Raw genomic sequence first — 20,467 nt, 5'->3', positions numbered from 1 at the left:
AATATAAGTGTATTTTTAAAAATATATACAAGTAAACTTTTTTTTGCTTTGTGTGTTTGTTAATAATCTTGTACTCATTTAAAATAAAATCTAACCAGGTTTCCGGTATGTTCTCGGTATGATGCCAGTTATTTATTATTCAGGTTCCTGTTGGGGGGTTTGGTGGTCAAACGGAGCCTTGTGCTGCTGCTATGAAACCGAAATTAAGTTGAAAACGTGCCTATAGACGACTTTTTTACGCGAGGAATTTATTTCATTAGACACGTTGGAAATGCAGGATACAATTTCCAGTTGTTTATAGAGAGATTGTTCCGAGTTTCGCGGTGCTTTGTACAGGCGGGTTGGGTGAGCGGCCTGCGGCGTCCGCCGACCAGGAAAATCCGCGGATCAGGTTTTGGCCTTCGGTCGGTTTCGAAACCGGAGCATGTTTTAACAGCTTTTAAAGGAGGAAAATTAACCAAATTCTAATGCCAACTTGTGTCAGGAGAAACAGAAAGGTATGTAAAATTCTAATAAAGTGTTTAAACATTCCCTTTAGTGAAATAACTTGATGTATCCTGAAGGCTGTGCTAATATGGCTAGCATGCTTGCACTCCAGTCTCAATGAGCAGGTTTTCCATTTTGCAAACAACACGTGAGAGTGTAAGATGTTTTCTTCTTTTAATTTAGCATTAGCTGGTCATTTTTCTTTTACTTTTTCTTTATGCATTTTACAAATCTCTGGTGCAGAATATAACCCGAACTGACTAGCTGCTAATGCTAATGGAGGTAAACAAGTGGCGTAAATGTTTTAATGTATTAAATAGGTAAGTAAAGAAAAAGTGCAGTCTCTTATTTTGCCTGTTGAAAGTGTGCAGATTCTCTCACAGTAATTCCAGTCCACAGACTTTATTTTATCTCGTATTAAAGGCAGAGATGTTTGATTTCCAGGCAGAACAATGGGAGTTTCTGCGCAGCAGCAGCATCTTCTTCCTACTGACCGGCTCCAGAGCTTCCAACTTTCCTCTTCTTTCTCTCAGGGTTTAATTACCATCAGCACTGATCATTGACTCCCTTCCATTCCTGAGCATGATAAATGATAAGAGTTTTATTTATAGAGCACCTTTTCATTGCTCAGAGTCTCACTGCAAAAGAAACATTTAAAAAAAAAAAAGATGATTACATACCCCTTCAGCCCAGAGTTAAACTAGTCAGAGAGTTAACAACATGTAAACAAAACATTTAATCAGATATTAGGAGAAGAATCATATGAAATGAACAGCTGGTACTGAATCAAACAAGGTGTTCATGGTGGGTTCCACACTTTTGGTGCCTGAAATCTTTCATTCCTGGAACATTCAACAAGCCAGCACTTGATCCTGAAATCCAGCGTGGATCAGAGTCTGTCAGGCGTTCAGAGATGGATGAAGTTACCAGTCAGTTACATTGTTAAAGGGTGTTACAGTTTGTAATGTTCACTGTATGATAGAATAGTCTGCTAATATCACAGTTTCACATTACTGGATTTAAAAACACACAAGCAAAATAATTTACTATGAAATCTTTGTCCTCGTCAGAGAGTCCTTGTGTGTGTAACCTGAAGATCGAATCCCTGAATTGTTCTTCTTTCTAAGAAATATATTTTTGAGAATGCCTTTTTACATAAACTCTCTTACATTCAGCCTCATTTATCAACCTGGATACAAACTGATTTATTTGTAAGTCATTCGTGGGCAGTAGGATTTGCACAAGAAATTTGATATTTGTGAAAATCCTGTAATGAAAAAAATTTCTGCTCATGTTGCAGAGTGTGTGTGTGTGTGTGTGTGTGTGTATTTATGCATGAGAAACTAATGTTGCCTTCGTTAGTAACTAATGACTAACTAATGTAAACTTCGATCGATTTTAAACTGTATAACTCGCAATGAGTTACTGCACTTTTATCTACTGTTTACACTGTCAAGTTTAAAAAGAGTAAGTATTTTTAGTTACACACAAAATTTAATGAAACTTATGTGAAACGCAGTTGTTTATAAGTTAATGGCATTAACTAACAAAATAATAAGGATGAAAAAAATAAAGAAAGTTAAGAATGCCGCTGTATAAAAGAAGGACAGGCTCAGGTGTTGTGTAAGTCAGTTCTGTTTGCAGCAGCATTTTCTTTTAATGCTGTGAAACACTTCGTTAGAGCCAGCGATAAGTGACCGATCTGGTATGTCTCAAGCTGCACTGTGCTGTTTACACCCTGGTTTCCTGCAAACACATGCCCTTCTGCTTTTCTGACATGACATCATGGAGGGCGCGAGGGTTTTCTGGCTGAGAATCGCTGAGACATTTCACTTTGAATAATAAAAAAACAACAATTAAACAATAGTTAAACTCTGTGTGATGTGTTGGGGTCAACAGTCACCTGGGTACAGTAGATAGGGTTTTGTTTTCCCTCCATTTTCAAGCCATTTTCTTTTCATCTCACTTAATTCACATCTAATTTACCTCTTCCGTTAAGTTGGCTGAAGATTTTGGCCTTTCAGGTTCTGTTACACTGGTAGATAATGCATATTTTTATTGGCACAGACATGAGTCTAAATAACTTTCACTTCTACAGCTGAGAAAGTCTATTTCTGGCTTTTGCTCATCATTTCAGCTGTCTGAGCTTCGCCTTTTGTGGAGTTTTGTGGGCGACACCGAAAGCAATTCAGCTGTGCCGTGCACATTCCAGCTAATTTACAGGTGATTGCCGTTCGTCAACATACACACGCGAATATGGAGAAAATCAGCCTTTCTGAAAATTTCTTAAATCCAGCTGAAATTTTTCAGTTCGGTTTGGCTTACGCAAACATTTACGCACAACTTTACTAAAAGTTTGATGTATACTGCCATTGGGCCTCATTTATCACGTTATTGTTATAAGGTGACTGTAAGGAAAGGTGGCACGCTGAGCTAAAAAATCACACTAACACAGCAGTGTGCAGCGCTGCTCAGCCAAAAAAAAAAAAAAAGAGTTATTTCATTTAGTTCTAGTCAGCAATGCCGTGTTCATCTGTGGATTTGTTAACCGTTGTGTATGAACATGCTAGGAGAGGCAATAGAGGTAGCAGTGTAACATGTTTACAGCAGGTGTGGACGTTAGAGGGTAATGGGAAGATGGTTTATTCTCGACCTAGTAGACATGCACAGTAGAAAGTGGTGTGTCTCGTCCTCTTGTCTTCTTCTGTTTTCTTTCTTAGCTCACTTACTTGTTGGAAGCAAATAGCTGTTAATAAAAACCACACACTTCCCGCTTTTCTCGGAGAGTCAGACTGATTTCTTTCAGTAGAATGTGTTTAATGAAGCTGAATGAAGCTTTTCTTCACTTGCTGTGAATCATAACACACACATTCACAAATATCTCAGAGTAGACCAGGCTTTCTGAAGTGCAGATCATGACCACACTGAGTAAGGAATATGATTGGGTTTAAAAAAAAAAAAAAAGAGAGAGAGAACAGGTAGATGATAATAGACGGAAATGAAGTTTACTCGGTATTTTGAAAACGTAACTGTCCAATTATACATAGTGACTCACTGTAACAGCACTATTATCAAATGCTGCATAATATCCTGGTGCTTGTCACCACCGCTGGCATTTTGGCGGGGTGAAACTAATGCCCAGATGTACAACAGTGTTGGTGAAACATGGGGGAAGTTGTAGGGCCGGCTGTAGTTACAACACAGCGCAATAAACTCATAGCACTAAACAGTGGGATAGCGAATTAAAAAACTATTCGTCTTTTTTTTTGGTTTATTAACGAGCATCATACTATACACAACTCTATAAATCTACAGTTGCACACTCATAGAGTCTTTGTAGATTATGATTTTAAATAAAGTTAACAGCCTATAGAAGGTGTGATTGTGTGATTTTCTATGGAGTTCACACTTCAGTCTCACATGCGAGGGGAGGGGAAGAGCTGCAGAAATGCGTCTGATGTGAACTGGCTTTAAGACACATGCAGCTTGAGCAGTGATGCTAAAACACTTTCCTTTCTGAAAGGGTTCATACTCTGGCTGCGTAATTGTATAGATAATGCAGTCATAGTTGAGGGAGAAAAAAGTGCTGAAAAGAAACATCAACTACATAAAAACATTAAATATGGGACATTAAAATTTGAGTCTGCTCCAGTATACAGCATCGGGCTACAAATGGAGCAAAAAAAAAAAAAAAAAAATACTCCTTACGTTGATATGAAATATTGAGAGATATATTTTGTCAGATTTTGTCTCCTAACATAAAAGTTATCTCAGTATTAAGTAGGTATTGAGAAGAGTTTTGTCCTTTTCTTTCATGTTAATATGTGACCACTACAGTTACATCCTCAGGTCCTCTTTGATTTATATAAAACTCCACAGCTCCACACATTTCAGAAATTAACTTGCTTTTGTCTGGATTGAAGAGAATGACAACAATGTGGAATTTTATTCTAAGCTACAGGACAAATATGTTTAAGTATGGATCAAAACAAAGTTGAAATAAGGACTGTCCTAGGAAATATTAGACATGTAGTCACCTTAAACTTGGCAAGTGTTGTTAAGGTAGATAAAAATAGTTAAAAAGAGTTGTTTATAAATGTGTGAACTTCTAAGTGTGTTATTGTCTGTCACAGATGAGTCATTAACTGACTTCCTCTTTGCAGGAGTGACCAAATCAGAAGGAATCCGGCGGAACTGGTGTGCCTCTGTTTTTTTCTTCTTCATATCTTGTTTTTCACGTTTGGAGGATGCCCCCACACGCAGTGTTCTGAGCACGTTTTGGAGCCAGCGAGTGCTCCGGGAGGTTTGAGGTGTAATACATCTCCCATTTCTCACCTGTGGTGGTCCCATTGAGCCGTCAAAATAAGTTCCTCGTTGCCCCCCCACTTGTCGCATCGCGGCCAGTCCAGCAACCCCTTCCCCCTGGATTCACACGCCAAGCGGTCCCACTACGGCACCAAGCTGAATCCGTACACGCGGGCGCGGATGACAGAAGCATGGCAGCAGCATGCTGTTGCCCCGCCTCCTGTCGTCCACACCATCCCGCCGGGGGCAGAGAACGCGCTCGGGTGCGCCGTGTACGGCATCGTGCTACAGCCAGACACTCTGCAGTCGCAGCAGCAGCAACAACAGCAGCAACATCACAGCCAGCAGCACAGCCAGCAGCAGCAGCACCCGGCTCAGGCGCAGCAGCCTTCACTGCAGGTGGGGAGCGAAGGAGGCCACAAATGCGGCGCGTGCGGCCATGACATCTCGCATCTGGCCAATCCACACGAGCACCAGTGCATGGTAAGCCAGGACCGCTCGTTCCAGTGCACGCAGTGCCTGAAGATCTTTCACCAAGCCACAGACCTCTTGGAGCACCAGTGTGTGCAGGTGGAGCAGAAGCCGTTTGTGTGTGGTGTGTGCAAGATGGGCTTCTCGCTGCTCACGTCACTAGCACAGCACCACAATGCACACAACAGTGGAAACCCCATGAAGTGCTCGATCTGCGAGAAGACCTACCGGCCCGGATCTTCAGGAAACGCCACGCCGACTTCGTCAGGCAGCACCAATCCAGCTCAGCCTTCCAGCGACGGTGCATCAGCGAGCAGCAGCGCAGCTGTTGGTGCTTCTGGACAGCCCACCTTCGAGTCCTCAGCTCCTTACAGGCCATACAAGTGTTCTGTGTGCTCAAAGGGTTTCCGGCATCTGTCAGAACTGACACGGCACGAGCGCGTGCACACGGGGGAGAAGCCATTCAAGTGTGAGACGTGTGACAAGAGCTTCAGCCAGCAGTCGCACCTGCAGCACCACCAGCGCACGCACAGTTCAGAGCGACCGTTTAAGTGCGCTGTGTGTGAAAAGAGCTTCAAGCACCGCTCACACCTGGTGCGGCACATGTACGCGCACTCGGGTGAGCACCTATTCAAGTGCAACGTGTGCGAGCTGCACTTTAAGGAGTCGTCCGAGCTGCTGCACCACCAGTGTCAGCCTCAGGGCGCGCGGCCATTCCGCTGCGCCACGTGCGGCAAGGGCTTCAAGCGGCCGTCCGACCTGCGCCAGCACGAGCGCACACACTCTGAGGAGCGACCGTATCACTGCGACGACTGCCAGATGAGTTTCAAGCAGCAGTATGCGCTCGTGCGTCACCGCCGCACGCACACGGCCTCCGGAGATCGACCTTTCAAGTGCAACCTCTGTGACAAGGGCTTCCTGCAGCCGTCACACCTGCTTTACCACCAGCACGTGCACGGCATGGACAACCTGTTCAAGTGTGCCTCATGCGGCAAGGGTTTCAGCCAGTCGGGCGAGCTGCTACGGCACAAGTGCGGCGAGAGCTCGAGCACGCCCACCAACCCGGACAAGCCGTACAAGTGTGACGTCTGCGGTAAGGCCTACAAGAAAGCAGCAACGCTGCAGCGCCACCAAACAACACATTGTAACGAGAAGCCTCTGAAGTGCTCGCTATGTGACCGCCGCTTCCTCTCGTCGTCCGAGTTCGTGCAGCACCGCTGCGACCCGTCGCGAGAGAAGCCGCTCAAGTGCCCAGACTGCGAGAAGCGCTTCAAATACTCGTCCGAGATGAACCGCCACCGGCGTGTCCACACCGGCGAGAAGCCGTACAAATGCGCCAGCTGCGATAAGGGCTTCAAGCAGCGTGAGCACCTTGCCAAACATCAAAGCGTTCACTCCAGGGATGCGCAGTTCAAGTGTGTGTGGTGCGGAGAGCGCTTCGCTGATCTCGGCTTGCTCCAGGAGCACACGGTCCAACACACTGCTGAAGGAGGCGGATACCCCGTTTCTTCACTTATTCAGTAACTCATGTTGTTTTCTTTTGTTGTTTTTAGATAGCTCCAAATACTAAGCAAGTGATATAATCACTTCATTACCTATGTATACGTAAATTACTTCATTATTCCGTTGTATACCATTTCATCTTGGACAAGCAATAGGTGCTGAAAATTAGAAGCATCGTTCTCCTTCCAGCCTTGATTAAAGCTCCATTTTGTTACAATTCAAAGGAAAATAATGAAGGACAAAAACTTTCCAAGGTGAGCAAACAGGGAGAGCGAAGGGGTAGGAGCTGTTTTAAAGCTGTGAGAGATGAAGAAATAGCTCACCTCTGGAGTCTTTATGCCAGTCTTTCAGTTTAGTATCCAGTTCGATCACTCTTTTATCTGTCAGAGCTCTGGACTTTATATTAAAAAAAAAAAAAAAAAAAAAAGTAAAAAATATAGTCAGTAGGTAGTGCATTTTAGATCTAGTTTGTGTGCTTCCTTGGCGTTTCATTTGCAGCTACAGATCCCTTTCTACCAATCAAGAATGAATTGAGGGGAGATTGGTCAGTCCCTAGCCATGCTCTGAAATGAAGAATACTGTATATATGTACTCACATCACTGTTTCAAACTGTATTGCCTGCTTTTAGACACCTCAGCTCGACGTAGCTGACCAGATGTTCCGAAACAGATGGGGGTTAGCCTATATTGTGCTATTACGATATTATGAACTGTTCATGCTGTCTGTAAGTGTGTGTCCTTGTATATGTGTGCCCTTTGATGTGGCAGAAATTGTATGTACCAAAAAAAAAAAGAGTAAGTACTGTATGACACCCCAGAAGGGCATGATGTTAACCAGGTAGTCCATCACAGTCTCTGCATTTCACTGCAATATACATAAATATATACTATATAGAAATATATACATCACTCATGTATACATACAGTTTTCATATTCCCACATGTGTGACTGTTCTGAAGCAGCTTTGTGTTACTGTAAGTACATAGGTTAGTATGTATGTGTCATGTTTTCTAGTCCTGTCTTTAGTCTTTCTTAAAAAAAACTTTTATAGATTTTTTTATTATGTGGAACTCTTTTTCTCTAAATGTCCATTTTTCCTTTTTTTTATTTTTTATTTTGCTTTGTAGATTCCTAGGCATTTGATGATGATGATGATGATGGTGGTGGTGATGGTGATGGTGTCATACGGAGTAGTTTTGTGCACCTTGTTGATTCGTGTTCGCTTCCTCACACAGACGAGGAGTTCGATTGTTCCTCATTCAGAGCCAGCTTTGAGAATTGGTCGACGTCACAACCTCCCTTAGTGTCAACCAAACTTTGAATATGATTTGTGTTTTCTCTGTACAGTAGCATGTGTGAGATTTCTACAGCCTGTATAGATTTATTATATTTCCTGTTTACTTGCCTGCATTTATACTGTAAAATGACGCCCCATGCCATCTTTTGTTTTGGTATGACAGCTAATTTTTTGTTCGCCCCATGATGTAAGAAGGGAAAATATGCTTGGAGCCTATAAAGGTTGATGCGATTGTTAATTCCCCCTCATATGTGTTGTTCAGTGTCACTCATGTTACGACAGTCAACAAGTCATATTCTTTAGCACCCTAGGCGCTTGGGCGAATGTGGACGTGAGTGCAGAATAAATGTACGCAAATCTCTACGGCCCTAATTTTGAACTCCAAGGTGACGGTGGTAGTTTTGCACAAGCGAGGTTGTGTGGCGCTCTCGGTTTCCCTCCATTTTCATGTGGCTGTGATTGATGAGCAGGCCTCTGAGGGCCGTGCAGTATTATAATTAACGCGTGCCGTGTGGAGGTCGGAGCTCTAGATACATTTGGCCTTAAAAGCATGAACGATTCAGGGTGTATCCATAGCCTCCATGTTTATATTGTGGTCTTTGATTTTTTTATATATATATACATATATATATATATTTTACATATACATTCTTAAACATTTGTGTTTGTTTCAAGAGGCGTTTTTTTTCCCCCCCAGGCATTAAAAGTTTGACTCAAAGGGCAGTTGGGATTCAAGAAGAAAAAAAAAACCTATGCCTTTTTTTTTTTTTGTTTTGTTTTCACATTTGCATTGTATATTCATTTTTTTTTAATTAATATTGTTTAAAATTTCTATATAAATATATATACTTGGTGGGAGGGTCAGGGCCACAGAGGAAGGGATGCTGGGTAATAAGGTCGAGGGGGACATTCTGGGTTGAGGTGAGGGGTTTTTGCGCGTACTCGCCTTCCTCTGCGGTCGTGCACTCTGCCTCGTGCATGCCTGCTGTGTTAGTTCCTGTAATCTGTTTTTAAAATGTTTGTGCTCCACAGCACACTTTAACTCCTCTTTAGCTTTTTCCAATTGTAGATTGTGGATGAGTTAGTAAGAAAAAATTCATGTGGAGATGGATGTGACATTCATGCTAAATATCTGTATGTAGCATTTAATATACACAGCACTAACTAATAAACTTTCTCAATAATAATGTTTGTGGTTTGGATTTTTAACGCATATTATTTGAGCCATGTTTATGGAGGGTTGGTGTACATGCTGTAAGTCCATTTCAAAAACAATAACAATGAAGCAATGATTAAAAATAGAGATGTTTCAGTTGGTCAGTGGATTGAAGGGTCATCACTCCTGCTGCAGCCGGACGATTCTTCGGGACTGTTTTTCTTAGTCTTCGATGCCATCTGCAGATTGTACAGAGACAACAGTTGTACATTTTCCTCTGTATTGAAGTTAATAAGACAAACAGTGTAGCTAAGTTCAGAGTTCAGAGAGTTCAGAAACAGGAAAGCACAAAATGCTCCATCCTGAAGACTTTTCAGTGTAGGAACACTTCAAGCTACAGCTTTACCTCTGCCTGTAACAAACAGCTGACACTGGAGACTCCTTCCATACCTGCTAAGTAAACATCCCCTCACAGAAAACTTACTATAGAAACACTCACGTATTAGAACGATAAACTTTATTAATATAAACTTTGCGGGTGCACTGCAGTCAGAATTGCTGTTACAGAAACTAAGCAACACCTTCTAACCAATCAGAATTGAGAATTCGGCAGCGCCGTGGTATAAAATGTATCAAACTGATTGTTTTAGACAAACTGATTATCCTTAATTTTGGACTAAAATACTTTACAAGTGGTTGTCAGTCTGAGTTTGTAAAAACCAAAGACATAAAAAAAAAAAAAAAACAGTCTTGGTCCTTCAGAATAAATAGCTCAGATTTTAATTGTGTGTTAATTTATGCCTTTTCTTTTTCTTGGCTCACCTTGGCAATCCTCGCCTTACGCTCCAAGGCCTTGACGGTCTGCCTGAGCCGATCATTTGTGGCCTTGGCCTCAACGTATTTCATGACCTCAGGGACGCGGAAATTAGCCAACTGGGCTTTCAGCTTCTTATTCAGAGCCTCAGCTTGAGCTCGCTCCTGAGTACATGACACACAGAGAGAGATGTATACTCAAGAACATGTATACTGTGGAAAGAGGACCGCTTACTTAAAAAAAAAAAAAGACTAAATAAATAAATAAATGTCTGAAAAGACATTCAGCCCTCATTTCCAAAGTTGAAAGCAGAAACAGTCAGTAGTTAAGAAATATTAAACAAGTCAAATCTTTACACATTACATTTTGTTTATTCAATGGTGTGTGTGTGTGTGTGTGTGTGTGTGTGCGCGCGCAGTGGCTAGTGTTTCCACCTCAGAACTCCAGGATTTTCTGGTTTGATCCTGAGCTCGAGTTACTGTGTGTGTGGAGTTTCAAGTGCTCTCTCCATGTCATCGTGGGTTTTCTCTGGGTTCTCCAGTTTCCTCCCAAAAACATGCAGATAGGTGGATTCGCTACACTAACTCGCCCCATGTGTGAATGTCTATGACTGTGTGTGTGTGTGTGTGTGTGATGCCCTGCAATGGACTGGCGTTTCCTTCAGGGTGTATAAGCTCCGGATCCACTGTGACCCTGACCAGGATAAAGCGGTTACTGAAGATGAAAGAACCAGACTAGTCTGACCTTGAGCTTTACACTTGCCTTTGTAGCAAGATAATCAATTTTATGTATTTCACCTGTCAGTGGTTTTAACGTTATGTATGTTATGTTTATATACACACACACATATGTATGTGTATATATATGTATGTGTATATATATATATATATATATATATAGAGAGAGAGCCAGTTAAACACATTAACAAGCTGTTTAGATCACTTATATAGGTATAAAATGATCAACTTCTAAAATGATCAACTGTGGCACATCTGAACCTTGAAATAATCTCTAGCCAGCAGTGGTGTTTTGGTTAGATTAAGGACACAGATGAAGGCTAAAGGGTGAAATGTCTACAAAGTGTACAAATACAGTGTTCACAATAAAGTTTACAGTGTTCAAAAACCCCTGCAACGTATCAGTATACCAAATATATGGCCAAAATTATGAACACCCCTCCTGATTATTGAGTTCAGGTGTTTCAGCCACACTCATGACTAAATTATCGCATTATTGTGAAACGAAAGTGTCTAGGAGCAACAACAGCTCATGGGTTTCCATGACTGAGCGGTCGCACACAAGCCTAAGATTACTATACGCAATACCAAGCATTGACTGGAAAAAAGCGTGTCACAACTGGACTCTGGAGCAGTGGAATCATCTTCTTTGGAGAGATGAATCACACTATCTAGCAGTCTGATGGACGTGTCTGGCTTTGACGGATGCCAGGAGCCAGGCCATCTCGTCCAACATCAGTGCCTGACCTCCCAAATGCTCTTTTGATTGAATGGGCACAAATACCCACAGACACACTCCAAAACCTTGTAAGTCTTCCCAGAAGAGTGGAGGCTGTTATAGCCGCAAAATGATGGAGTGAGGCACAACTCCATACTAATGCCCATGCGTTTGGAATGGGATGTCCAACAAGCTTATATAGGTGTAATGGTCAGGTGTCCACTTACTTTTAGCCATATAGTGTAAGTATTTTTATTTCAGATTTAGTGAAAGATCATAACTGTGGAACAATGCACGTACTGACATTACTCAACAAAAATGCTGTGAGATTACTGTGAAAATTTTACAAAGTGAAAAAGCAGGAGTGAGGCGTACACATACGTAGCTAATCAGTTTCCCTGCTTAAAAGTTATTTCAGGGCTGCACTTAAGTGTCAAGGATTTAGTGGCGAATTGGTGAGATGAAAGCATCCTGACCTTCTCGACCTTCTGCTGTTGCTCTCTGATCTTCGACAGCTTTTCCTCATGTGAAGCAATTTTTCTGCTCAGCGACTCCGACTCCTCCATTTCCCTCTTGAGCCGCTCCTGCAACCGAGAAACACCACGATGTAGCAACACAAGCCTCTCCATATTCCCAGCAGTGGTTCATGATGAACATTGGTGGACACCGGTTTGGGGCTGGCACCATTTTAAAAAATGTGTGATAAACATACAACTCAATATCATGTTTTGTGTATATTAAGGCTTCTGTTTACGAGTTCATGTTCTGAGAAAGAATGACATTAAATGCCTTTTAGTATTCTGGCACCAGTGCAAAGGATCAGGTTTTTTTTTTTTTTTTTTTTTTTAAACTGACCAGCTTGACCACCATTGCTCTTAAAGTTGTTTTTTTTCTCTGATTTTCATTAGTGCATTTGCTCTTTATACAACGCGTGTACAATATTTTATGTACAATATGTCATTATGTCTAAAAGTTTATATAATAGCTCTACTGAAACTCGATTCTGATTGGTCAGAAGATGATGATTCATTTCTTTTAACAGCAGCTCTGACAATAATGCCAGCTGTGATATCAAAACACAGGTTAATATTAATGCACTGGTTCTAAAATGTTATCGTCTGTATAGTAACCACTCATTTAAAGTGACTCCAAAGGACTTGGAGATTTTTATTTAACATTTATGGAAGGAGTCTCCAGTAACAGCACTTTGTAACAGTGAGTAAGTCTTCAGGACGCTGGACTTTGCGCTTAACTGTCTGGGTTTTTTTTTTGTCTAATTAACTTAAAAGGAGAAAAAAAGAGAAGATGATGAGGGAAACTGTTTGTAGCTGCTGTACTGTAAGCGATAACAGGAACTGACTTGTTTCCCAGATGTTCTGCATCATTAAATAACTCTACATGGATAAAAAGCATGACGTCATTCATTAATAAATTAAAACACTCCTGATCCTGAAGTGCTGAATTTTTAAATTTTTTTATGCTTCTAGTTTCCAACCCTGGTCCTGGAGAACCCCCCTGTTCTGCACATTAGTGTTTTCCCTGCTTCATCTCAGGAAAGGCTGATTAGCTGAATCAGGTGTGCAAGAAACAAGGAAAACACTTAAATGTGTAGGACGTAGGGTTCTCCAAGACCAGGGCTGGGATCCGTGTGCTGTAGCGAAATCAAACACATTTGGTCCAATCTTTTGGACCAAATGAAGTAAATAGAGCAGGGACCCTCCAGGGAAATAGTACACTGTTTAATATGAAATCTTGGAAGATGCCTGTGTTCTGGATCTGTACCTTGTAAACGTTCAGGCCTTGCTGGCTCTTTCGAACCAGCACTCTTTGACACAGCAGTTGCTCTTGGAACTTTCGCAGAAACTCCCGGCACTGGATGTTCTTCTGCTTCAGGTGCTCCAAGTCGATCCTGCTCAGCGTCTCTTGCATTTGTTCCTTCTGATGCACCATGCGCTGCTGCTTCCAGTTTTGCATCCTCAAAACCGTATTTCTCTTACGCATCCTCTCTGTCAGAGCTTTCTGCAGGAGCAAACAGTGAGAAAGTTGGGCACTTATGGATGAGGAAAGAATCCTTCAAACAAGCTATTGTTTGAAAAAATATCATTTTGAAAAGAATTATATTATTATCTGTGTTATTTCATTTCTGCAAAGTTCTGCTTTCAGACTTCAGGAGGTCATGGCTCAGTGGTAGAATGACCCTTGCCCTAATGAAAAAAATGGGCAGTTTTTATGTTCAATATGGCTGCCTCATAATTTTACAGCGTTCAGCTACACGCCGAGGAAATATGTGTAAACTTGATTTTTGCCAAACTAGTCTAAACTAGTCAAACTAGCCCAGTATATTAAAACACAGATTACACAAAATATAGGGGTTTGGTGCAGTTATTCTTTTGGCAGGTCCAGACATAAGAGTGAATCTAAGGGTTCGAGGAATGAATAGGATTTAATCATTGCCAGTGGGTTGGGGAGACCGGTTGAAGAAAAAGTCCTATATATTTCCAGCTTCCAATAAAATAATGGTGCATCAAACCAGCAAGGAGCAGGTTAAAGCAGTCAAGTCTTGAGTGTCAAATCTTGAATTTAAAATTGTTACTGTTTTTCAAAAGTGGTTTTCCTGTAACAATTATAAACGTCCAGAGCTGCCATTTAGCTCCATCCAGTGATGCAGGTGTGGAAATTCCCCACCATATACTGTACATCATCCACAATGCAACAAATGTTAGCAACAAATGTTAATTTTCATAAAATTCTCATAATAATGAGGATACTTATTACCTGTTGCTATTTGACAGATAAAAGCCAATGTTCCACTGATTTGCATCTTTCTAGATGTTGCACAATCGCAGCTCCATAGAGATATAATAACACATAGTGGTCAAATATGAGAACAAGCACTAATAGAGGCCCTCTGGGCTATAAATCACGCTGCCCCATGTTCACTCTATGAACACTTTCAGTGGAGGAGGAACACCAGACAGGACATTATTAAGCTATTAAGCCAGTTTGGGATACTTTAAAAATACTTTGTGCAAGTAATGATCTTATTTTATAGCAAATTCCAATTGTAATATACTGTATATTGCAAAGATTGGGAAAGGGAAAGGATTATGGAGTGGATAAGTGAAGTGACTTGTGGCCAAGTATCGTGACCTATACTCAGAATTTGTGCTCTGCATTTAACCCATCCAAGTGCACACACATATAGTAGTGAACACACACACACCCCCGGAGCAGTGGGCAGCCTTTTTTTGCTGCGGCGCCTGGGGAGCAGTTGGGGGGTTCGGTGCCTTGCTCAAGGGTCTCACCTCAGTCGTGGTATTGAGGGTGGGAGAGAGCACTGGTCATTCACTCCCCCCACCTACAATCCCTGCCGGACCTGAGACTCAAACCCACAACCTTCAGGTTCACCTTCGGGTTGCACGTCCGAGACTCTATCCATTAGGCCACGACTGCCCCCCAAGAAACACATGCCCCGTGTGAGGATCGACCTCATGACCTTCAGATTATGAGACTGACGCGCTACCTACTGCGCTAACAAGGCTATAATGTAAATGAAAATATGACTCTCTTTTCTAATTTTTTGGAGCTAGTTTCATGGAAATTTTGCTGAAATCTGGCAACCCTGGTTAATGATATTACCTCTTCAGGTAAAACACAAGTGCTCTATAGAACACAGTTAAACAAAGGTCTAAATCCGCTCAAAAACAAGCTGTTAGTATGTCTGTATGTCTGACTGTATGTTTTTGACTCTCAAATGTCTATTATGGGGTTGCGCTAAAAATTCACTAGATTGTAGCCTGCAGCATAAGTCATGAGTTGTAGCCTCTCAACTTAATTTTGTTTGAAGCAATGTTGTTATTACGCTCCACCAAAATCAGTGGTCAGAACCCGCTGCTGGCTACATCCCATTTTTGCTCACCATTTAACACAATTTGGAGCATATTAGAGGACAATTAGGGGCAATTTCCTTCTAATTACCACAAATCTGGGAAATCATGATTAATAACGTTTAGTGTTTAGTCAAATTATATTTTATCCAGATGAACTTAAGACAATTCTAGTAATAGAGGTCGTGCTGAATATTTGGCGTTTCTACAATAACACTATTATCTGTGTTGAATAGTATTGCTTATACCACATTTGAATTCTTGAATCTGATTGGTCAGAAGGTGTTAATTTCCTTAACAACAGCTCTGCCAATATATAATTCAATATAATTCAAATTATAGGTTTATATTAATACACTTTGTCTGATACAATATCTTTCTACTGTAAAAACTTCACAGGAACTTGTATGGCGAACACGCCACATGATCTAAGGCTAATAATAAACAGATTTATAAAAAAAATGTGTCGATATTTAACAAAGAAACATGTAATCCACAAAATAATCCACTTCAGGGTGGTAATAGTAATTCCACTTCAGATTATCGTCCTATAACAAGCACAGCTTACTACTCGAACCTGCCCACACAGGCCTAACACATCCTTCAGCTTACTTTTGCTTTTATTTTACGCTCGATGTACTCGATGACCTTTGGTGCCCTCTGTGCCAGAACCCGTGTTGTCTGTCGAGTTTTAGCAACAAACTGTTCAAAGTCGTGCCTCTCCCTCTTAATTTCTGCCAGCCGCATGTCAGAGTCCTGTACAGCAGCCTGAGTAAATAATAAAGAAAAGCCATTAGGGTTCAGGGAACAAACAGTTCTGTACTATTACACTTCTCAAATAAATCAAATAACAATGGATCTGACCATTAATTAAAAATTAATGAATAATTATTTCATTATTTAAGTAATTATTTCAATGAAGTGTGTGAGGGAAAGGAATCCACAAAACTGTGCCAAGACACAGAGGGCCTCCATTACAGAGTTAGAATAATGCCTTTAGAAATTTGAATTTCAACGTTATTATTTTTCATTTTTAGCATACCATCTAAAATAGAATTTTCGCAGTTAATATCGGAAACATTACTGAATTTCATGCGTAATGGTGTACGATTAAATGTTCGAAATTCAGAATGAACTACATTTCTAAAACGCATTCAGACTCTCCCATTTTTTATATTCACTTTCAAAAGAACATCCCAATAACTTGCAGGCAAAAGCCGTCGAACACGGAACCCTGGATGTTATTTTTGAACATGAATCTAAAAATGTAATTTAATACTTAATTTTGAATTTTGAAAGTTCAATCCTACAACTCAAAGGATGAAATCCAGTTTCAGATTGCTCTTTTGCAAACCACAAAATCCAAGTTCAGTTCAAAATCCAATTTCAGACGGTCTGATACAAATTCAGAGGAATAGCATTCACATTCAGATTTTTTGCATTTAAATTTCACATTTCTAATGGCATGGTTCTAACTCCAATACTCCAAGAACATCTTCAATAAATGTAAAGATAGAATTGTTGCTCTTGTCTAAACTGTACTGTATTAAATTGCAGTCTGTATCTTTCATAATTCTAGTCATTGATCATATACTGAGACACACATTTTGGAAAGAGAGATACACACCCCTAATATGTCAGAAAAACCCAAATATGTATGCTACACCCTATTTCTATTATAGGTTGCTCTGGCTGTATATCTCTCAGAATCGCACAATAAAGTGTCAGCTTTGACGAGTTGAAGGATTTAAAGCTGTACACGTGAGAACTCGTGTAGCTCATCATGCAGTTTGATGTATTTAGGATTGAATCTATAGCTGCACCACTTGTACCAGATCATCAATCCATTCCCTGTACTGCTTTTCCTGTACTGCTACACAGGCTCACAGGGAGCCTGGAGCAGGGGGTACCAAATCATCACCACTGAATACACACACACACACACACACACACACACACACACACACTGGACAATTTGAAAATGCCAATCAGTCTACAATGCATGTGTTTGGATTGGGGGAGGAAACCAGAATACCCAGAGGAAACCCCTGATGCACAAGGAGAACATGCAAACTCCACACACACACACACACACACACACACACACGGCAGAGGCGGGAATCAAACCCCATCCATGGAGGTGTGAGGCAACAGTGCTAACCACTAATACTATTCACTGATTAAATGTTAACCTTATAATACTTGACATTTCTTGATAAACTTGTGCTGAACTGCTCCAGCTCTTTCTTCATCTCCTCCAGCTCACACACTGCAATGTCATACTTCTGTTCCAGTTTCAGGAGATCCGGTGGCTCCTGAGATGTTCCGCTGCTTTCGGATTTCTCTCCATGCCCCTTACACCACAGTCACAGAAAAAAAAAATTGTTTGGAATTATCCACTTTTTGTGATTCACCTGCAAAATAACTGTGCAAACAACAGAAGCTATGCAATACGTTCAGCTCCACAGAAATTACATTTTTATATTTAACCATTAACATTATGAACCATCATGATATAATCACCGCTCCCTTCTCCATCTGGGGCTCAAGCTGTGAGGCCAGGCTGAGAGAATCCAGCCGACTGAGGAAGCTCTCAAACATCTCGTTCTCTGTCTGAAGAACTGCATTTGAGCGTCTGGTAGATCACAAGTTACACAAACAGCAGCGATTCAGAGACATGAATAAGACACAGAAAGAAGGAGGAAGAAAATGTGCAGTTAGTCATAAGACACCCGAAGTCTTGCTTTGTCCTGCAGCTTCTGTCCTTTTGGGGATTTTTTTTCCCAAGAGCTTCAAGAGGAACATCTGGAGAACATCTGCCATGTCAGACTTACTGACTGTCACAAAGTATTGACACCTGAGCCTTCTTCTTAAAATGTTAAATAAACGTCTCCTTACAGAAAAATATCAATGATCATGCATTTTTCTGCTAAATAACACATTGTTATTTTGTTATTCTGTTTATTATTAGTGTTAGATTATTCAGAGAGTCTGTCATACCATTTCCCTGTGAATTAGTGTTTACTAATGAAAGAATCATGTAATAAAAACAAGTGCATTAATATAAACCTGTAATTGCTGCCATAGAAAATTAATCAACACCGTCTGACCAATCAGATTCAAGAATTCAAACTCCTCGTTTTAAAAATTTCAGGATTATTTTAGGAGCGTTAAGACTGTTGTTTGTTTCTTTCAAATTTCTTACCTTAACTCTTCCACCTGTTGTTTTAAATCTGATTCGGTAACAGTTTCTTTGCTCTCCGCCATGGTTGCTAACGTAAACGTAGCGGTCGCTATGGAGAGTTTGGGGGAAAAAAAAACCGGAAGACGCCGCTGTTGCTACCGGAAAACACGCGACACGTCAACGCGTCCGACATATTGCTAGGGGACAGATTCAATTGTAAGCCAATGAAAGTCTATGGACAGATGCGTTTCTATCCGGATAAAATCAGCTGTAACTCGGTTTCTGTTCAACCAGTTTATATAAAATTAGCTTAATACATTTTTGCATTTCACAGTTAAATGCAAATGTACATTGTGTTAATTGGCTATTTCACTGCTGAATAAAACAATTAAAATTAAAATAAAATTCAATAATGTACACATTAGTTTGATTATCAGAAATGATTATAATGATCTTAAAGGAAAGGCAGTGCTGCAATTAAATCTACTACACCACTTACATACTACTACTACTACTACTACTTCATCATCATCATCATCATCAGAGTGCAGGGGCTTGTTAACATGCAGGTTTTTGTGATGGAAAAAATGAAACCAAGATCTTTTTCCAGCTTTCCACTAATGCATTATTAAACCACCTTCTGCTTTTAATACAGTACTCAGTCTTTTTGGGTAAGATTGTGCCAACTTAACACATCTTAATCTCACAATATTATTCCAAATTGTGATGTTTTTGTGAGGGGATCTCCTGTGCACAGCCCTTTTCAAGTCATTCCACAGGTTTTTGATAGGATTTAGATCTGGGCTCTGACAGGACCAATCCAAAACGTTGATCTTCTTCTTCTGAAGCCATTCCTCTGTTGATTTGGATTTGTGCTTGGAGTCATTATAATGCTGGAAGGTGAAATTTTTGCAGATTTTGTACCAAAATAGATTGATATTTGGAGCTATTGGAGATACTTAGAGAGATATTTGGATTCTCTCTATGTTGACTAGAGCCCCAGTCCCAGCTGAAGAGAAGTAGCCTCGTAGCATGATGCTGCCACCAACATGCTTCACTGTGGTTATGCTGTACTTATCTTTTAGCATTACGCCCAAAAATGTCTACCTTGGTCTTATCAGACCATAACACATTTTTTAAAATTTATTTATTAATTTTTTTTTTGCCCTATTTTCTTCACTTGTCACAGTGTTCAATTGTCCATCTGATGTTTCAGAAATTCTTTTGTACCCCTCTCCTGATCAATACCTTCAACACTGAGATCCCACACATGCTTTGGAAGATCTTTGCAGTCCATGGCTTCAGATGTCAAGAAAATCCTACAGAAACATCTGTTTATTTGGGGTTAATCAGAAACACTTCATTGATGACAGCTGTATGATAATTACTTTTGAACATGAGTTTGAATGTCACTGGTTCATTCTGAACACAGCCACATCCCCAATTCTAAAAGGGTGTGTTCACTTATGCAACTTTGTTATTGTAGTGTTTTTTTCTTTTTCTGTTTCTCCTCTAAAATGTTTTTATTTGTATTTCACTTCAATTTTGTTTGCAAATATGCTAATACAGCGATAACAAAGCTAATTTCAGCAATTATAGCTGGAGTCCAAATATATGTTTAATCTTGTCATAATGTATGGTACATCTATTGTACAGAATTAGTTAAAATATATTTTAATATCTAATATCTTTTAATATCTAATCTTTTTCAAATTAAAAGTTGTAAAGTTTTCCAACATAAAACGAACATATAAACTAACACAATTTTATAATAAAAAAAAAAAATACAATTATTTTAAAAAATATTCTGTAAATCTATATTTTGGTGTAGATTTGATCATTATTGAACTCAAACCACACACTGATAAGAAATAATTGGTCACCATGGTAACCTCTTTGGACCACTTC

At 40.3% G+C, this 20,467-nt stretch overlaps 2 protein-coding genes and 1 non-coding gene across 4 annotated transcripts; 1 reads left to right on the top strand and 2 right to left on the bottom strand.

Moving 5' to 3' along the window:
• Positions 1 to 131: 131 nt before the first annotated feature.
• On the top strand, positions 132 to 9,250 carry znf319b (zinc finger protein 319b). Its single transcript, XM_053235240.1, has 3 exons — positions 132 to 497; positions 4,650 to 6,782; positions 7,894 to 9,250. Exons 2-3 carry the CDS (start codon positions 4,972 to 4,974, stop codon positions 7,907 to 7,909), a joined length of 1,827 nt encoding a protein of 608 aa, XP_053091215.1. The 5' UTR covers positions 132 to 497; positions 4,650 to 4,971; the 3' UTR covers positions 7,910 to 9,250.
• ccdc113 (coiled-coil domain containing 113) lies at positions 9,244 to 20,326 on the bottom strand. Of its 2 annotated transcripts, XM_026946447.3 has the most exons (8): positions 18,581 to 20,326; positions 17,899 to 18,010; positions 17,568 to 17,729; positions 15,988 to 16,143; positions 13,271 to 13,507; positions 11,965 to 12,072; positions 10,042 to 10,197; positions 9,244 to 9,458 (listed from the first exon to the last, which is right to left on the bottom strand). In XM_026946447.3, exons 1-8 carry the CDS (start codon positions 18,640 to 18,642, stop codon positions 9,381 to 9,383), a joined length of 1,071 nt encoding a protein of 356 aa, XP_026802248.3. In that variant the 5' UTR covers positions 18,643 to 20,326; the 3' UTR covers positions 9,244 to 9,380. The 2 variants fall into 2 exon arrangements, with proteins under 2 accessions (XP_026802248.3, XP_053091217.1); XM_053235242.1 differs by lacking the exon at positions 18,581 to 20,326 and having other exon boundaries at positions 17,882 to 18,011.
• trnam-cau (transfer RNA methionine (anticodon CAU)) lies at positions 14,957 to 15,029 on the bottom strand. The gene has a single exon. It is a non-coding gene; the product is annotated as a tRNA-Met (tRNA).
• Positions 20,327 to 20,467: the final 141 nt, after the last annotated feature.

Source organism: Pangasianodon hypophthalmus, chromosome 7 (genome assembly GCF_027358585.1).
Source record: "Pangasianodon hypophthalmus isolate fPanHyp1 chromosome 7, fPanHyp1.pri, whole genome shotgun sequence".
In the NCBI taxonomy this organism is placed as follows: Eukaryota; Metazoa; Chordata; class Actinopteri; order Siluriformes; family Pangasiidae; genus Pangasianodon; species Pangasianodon hypophthalmus.
This window is presented reverse-complemented; position numbering and strand designations above follow the sequence as displayed.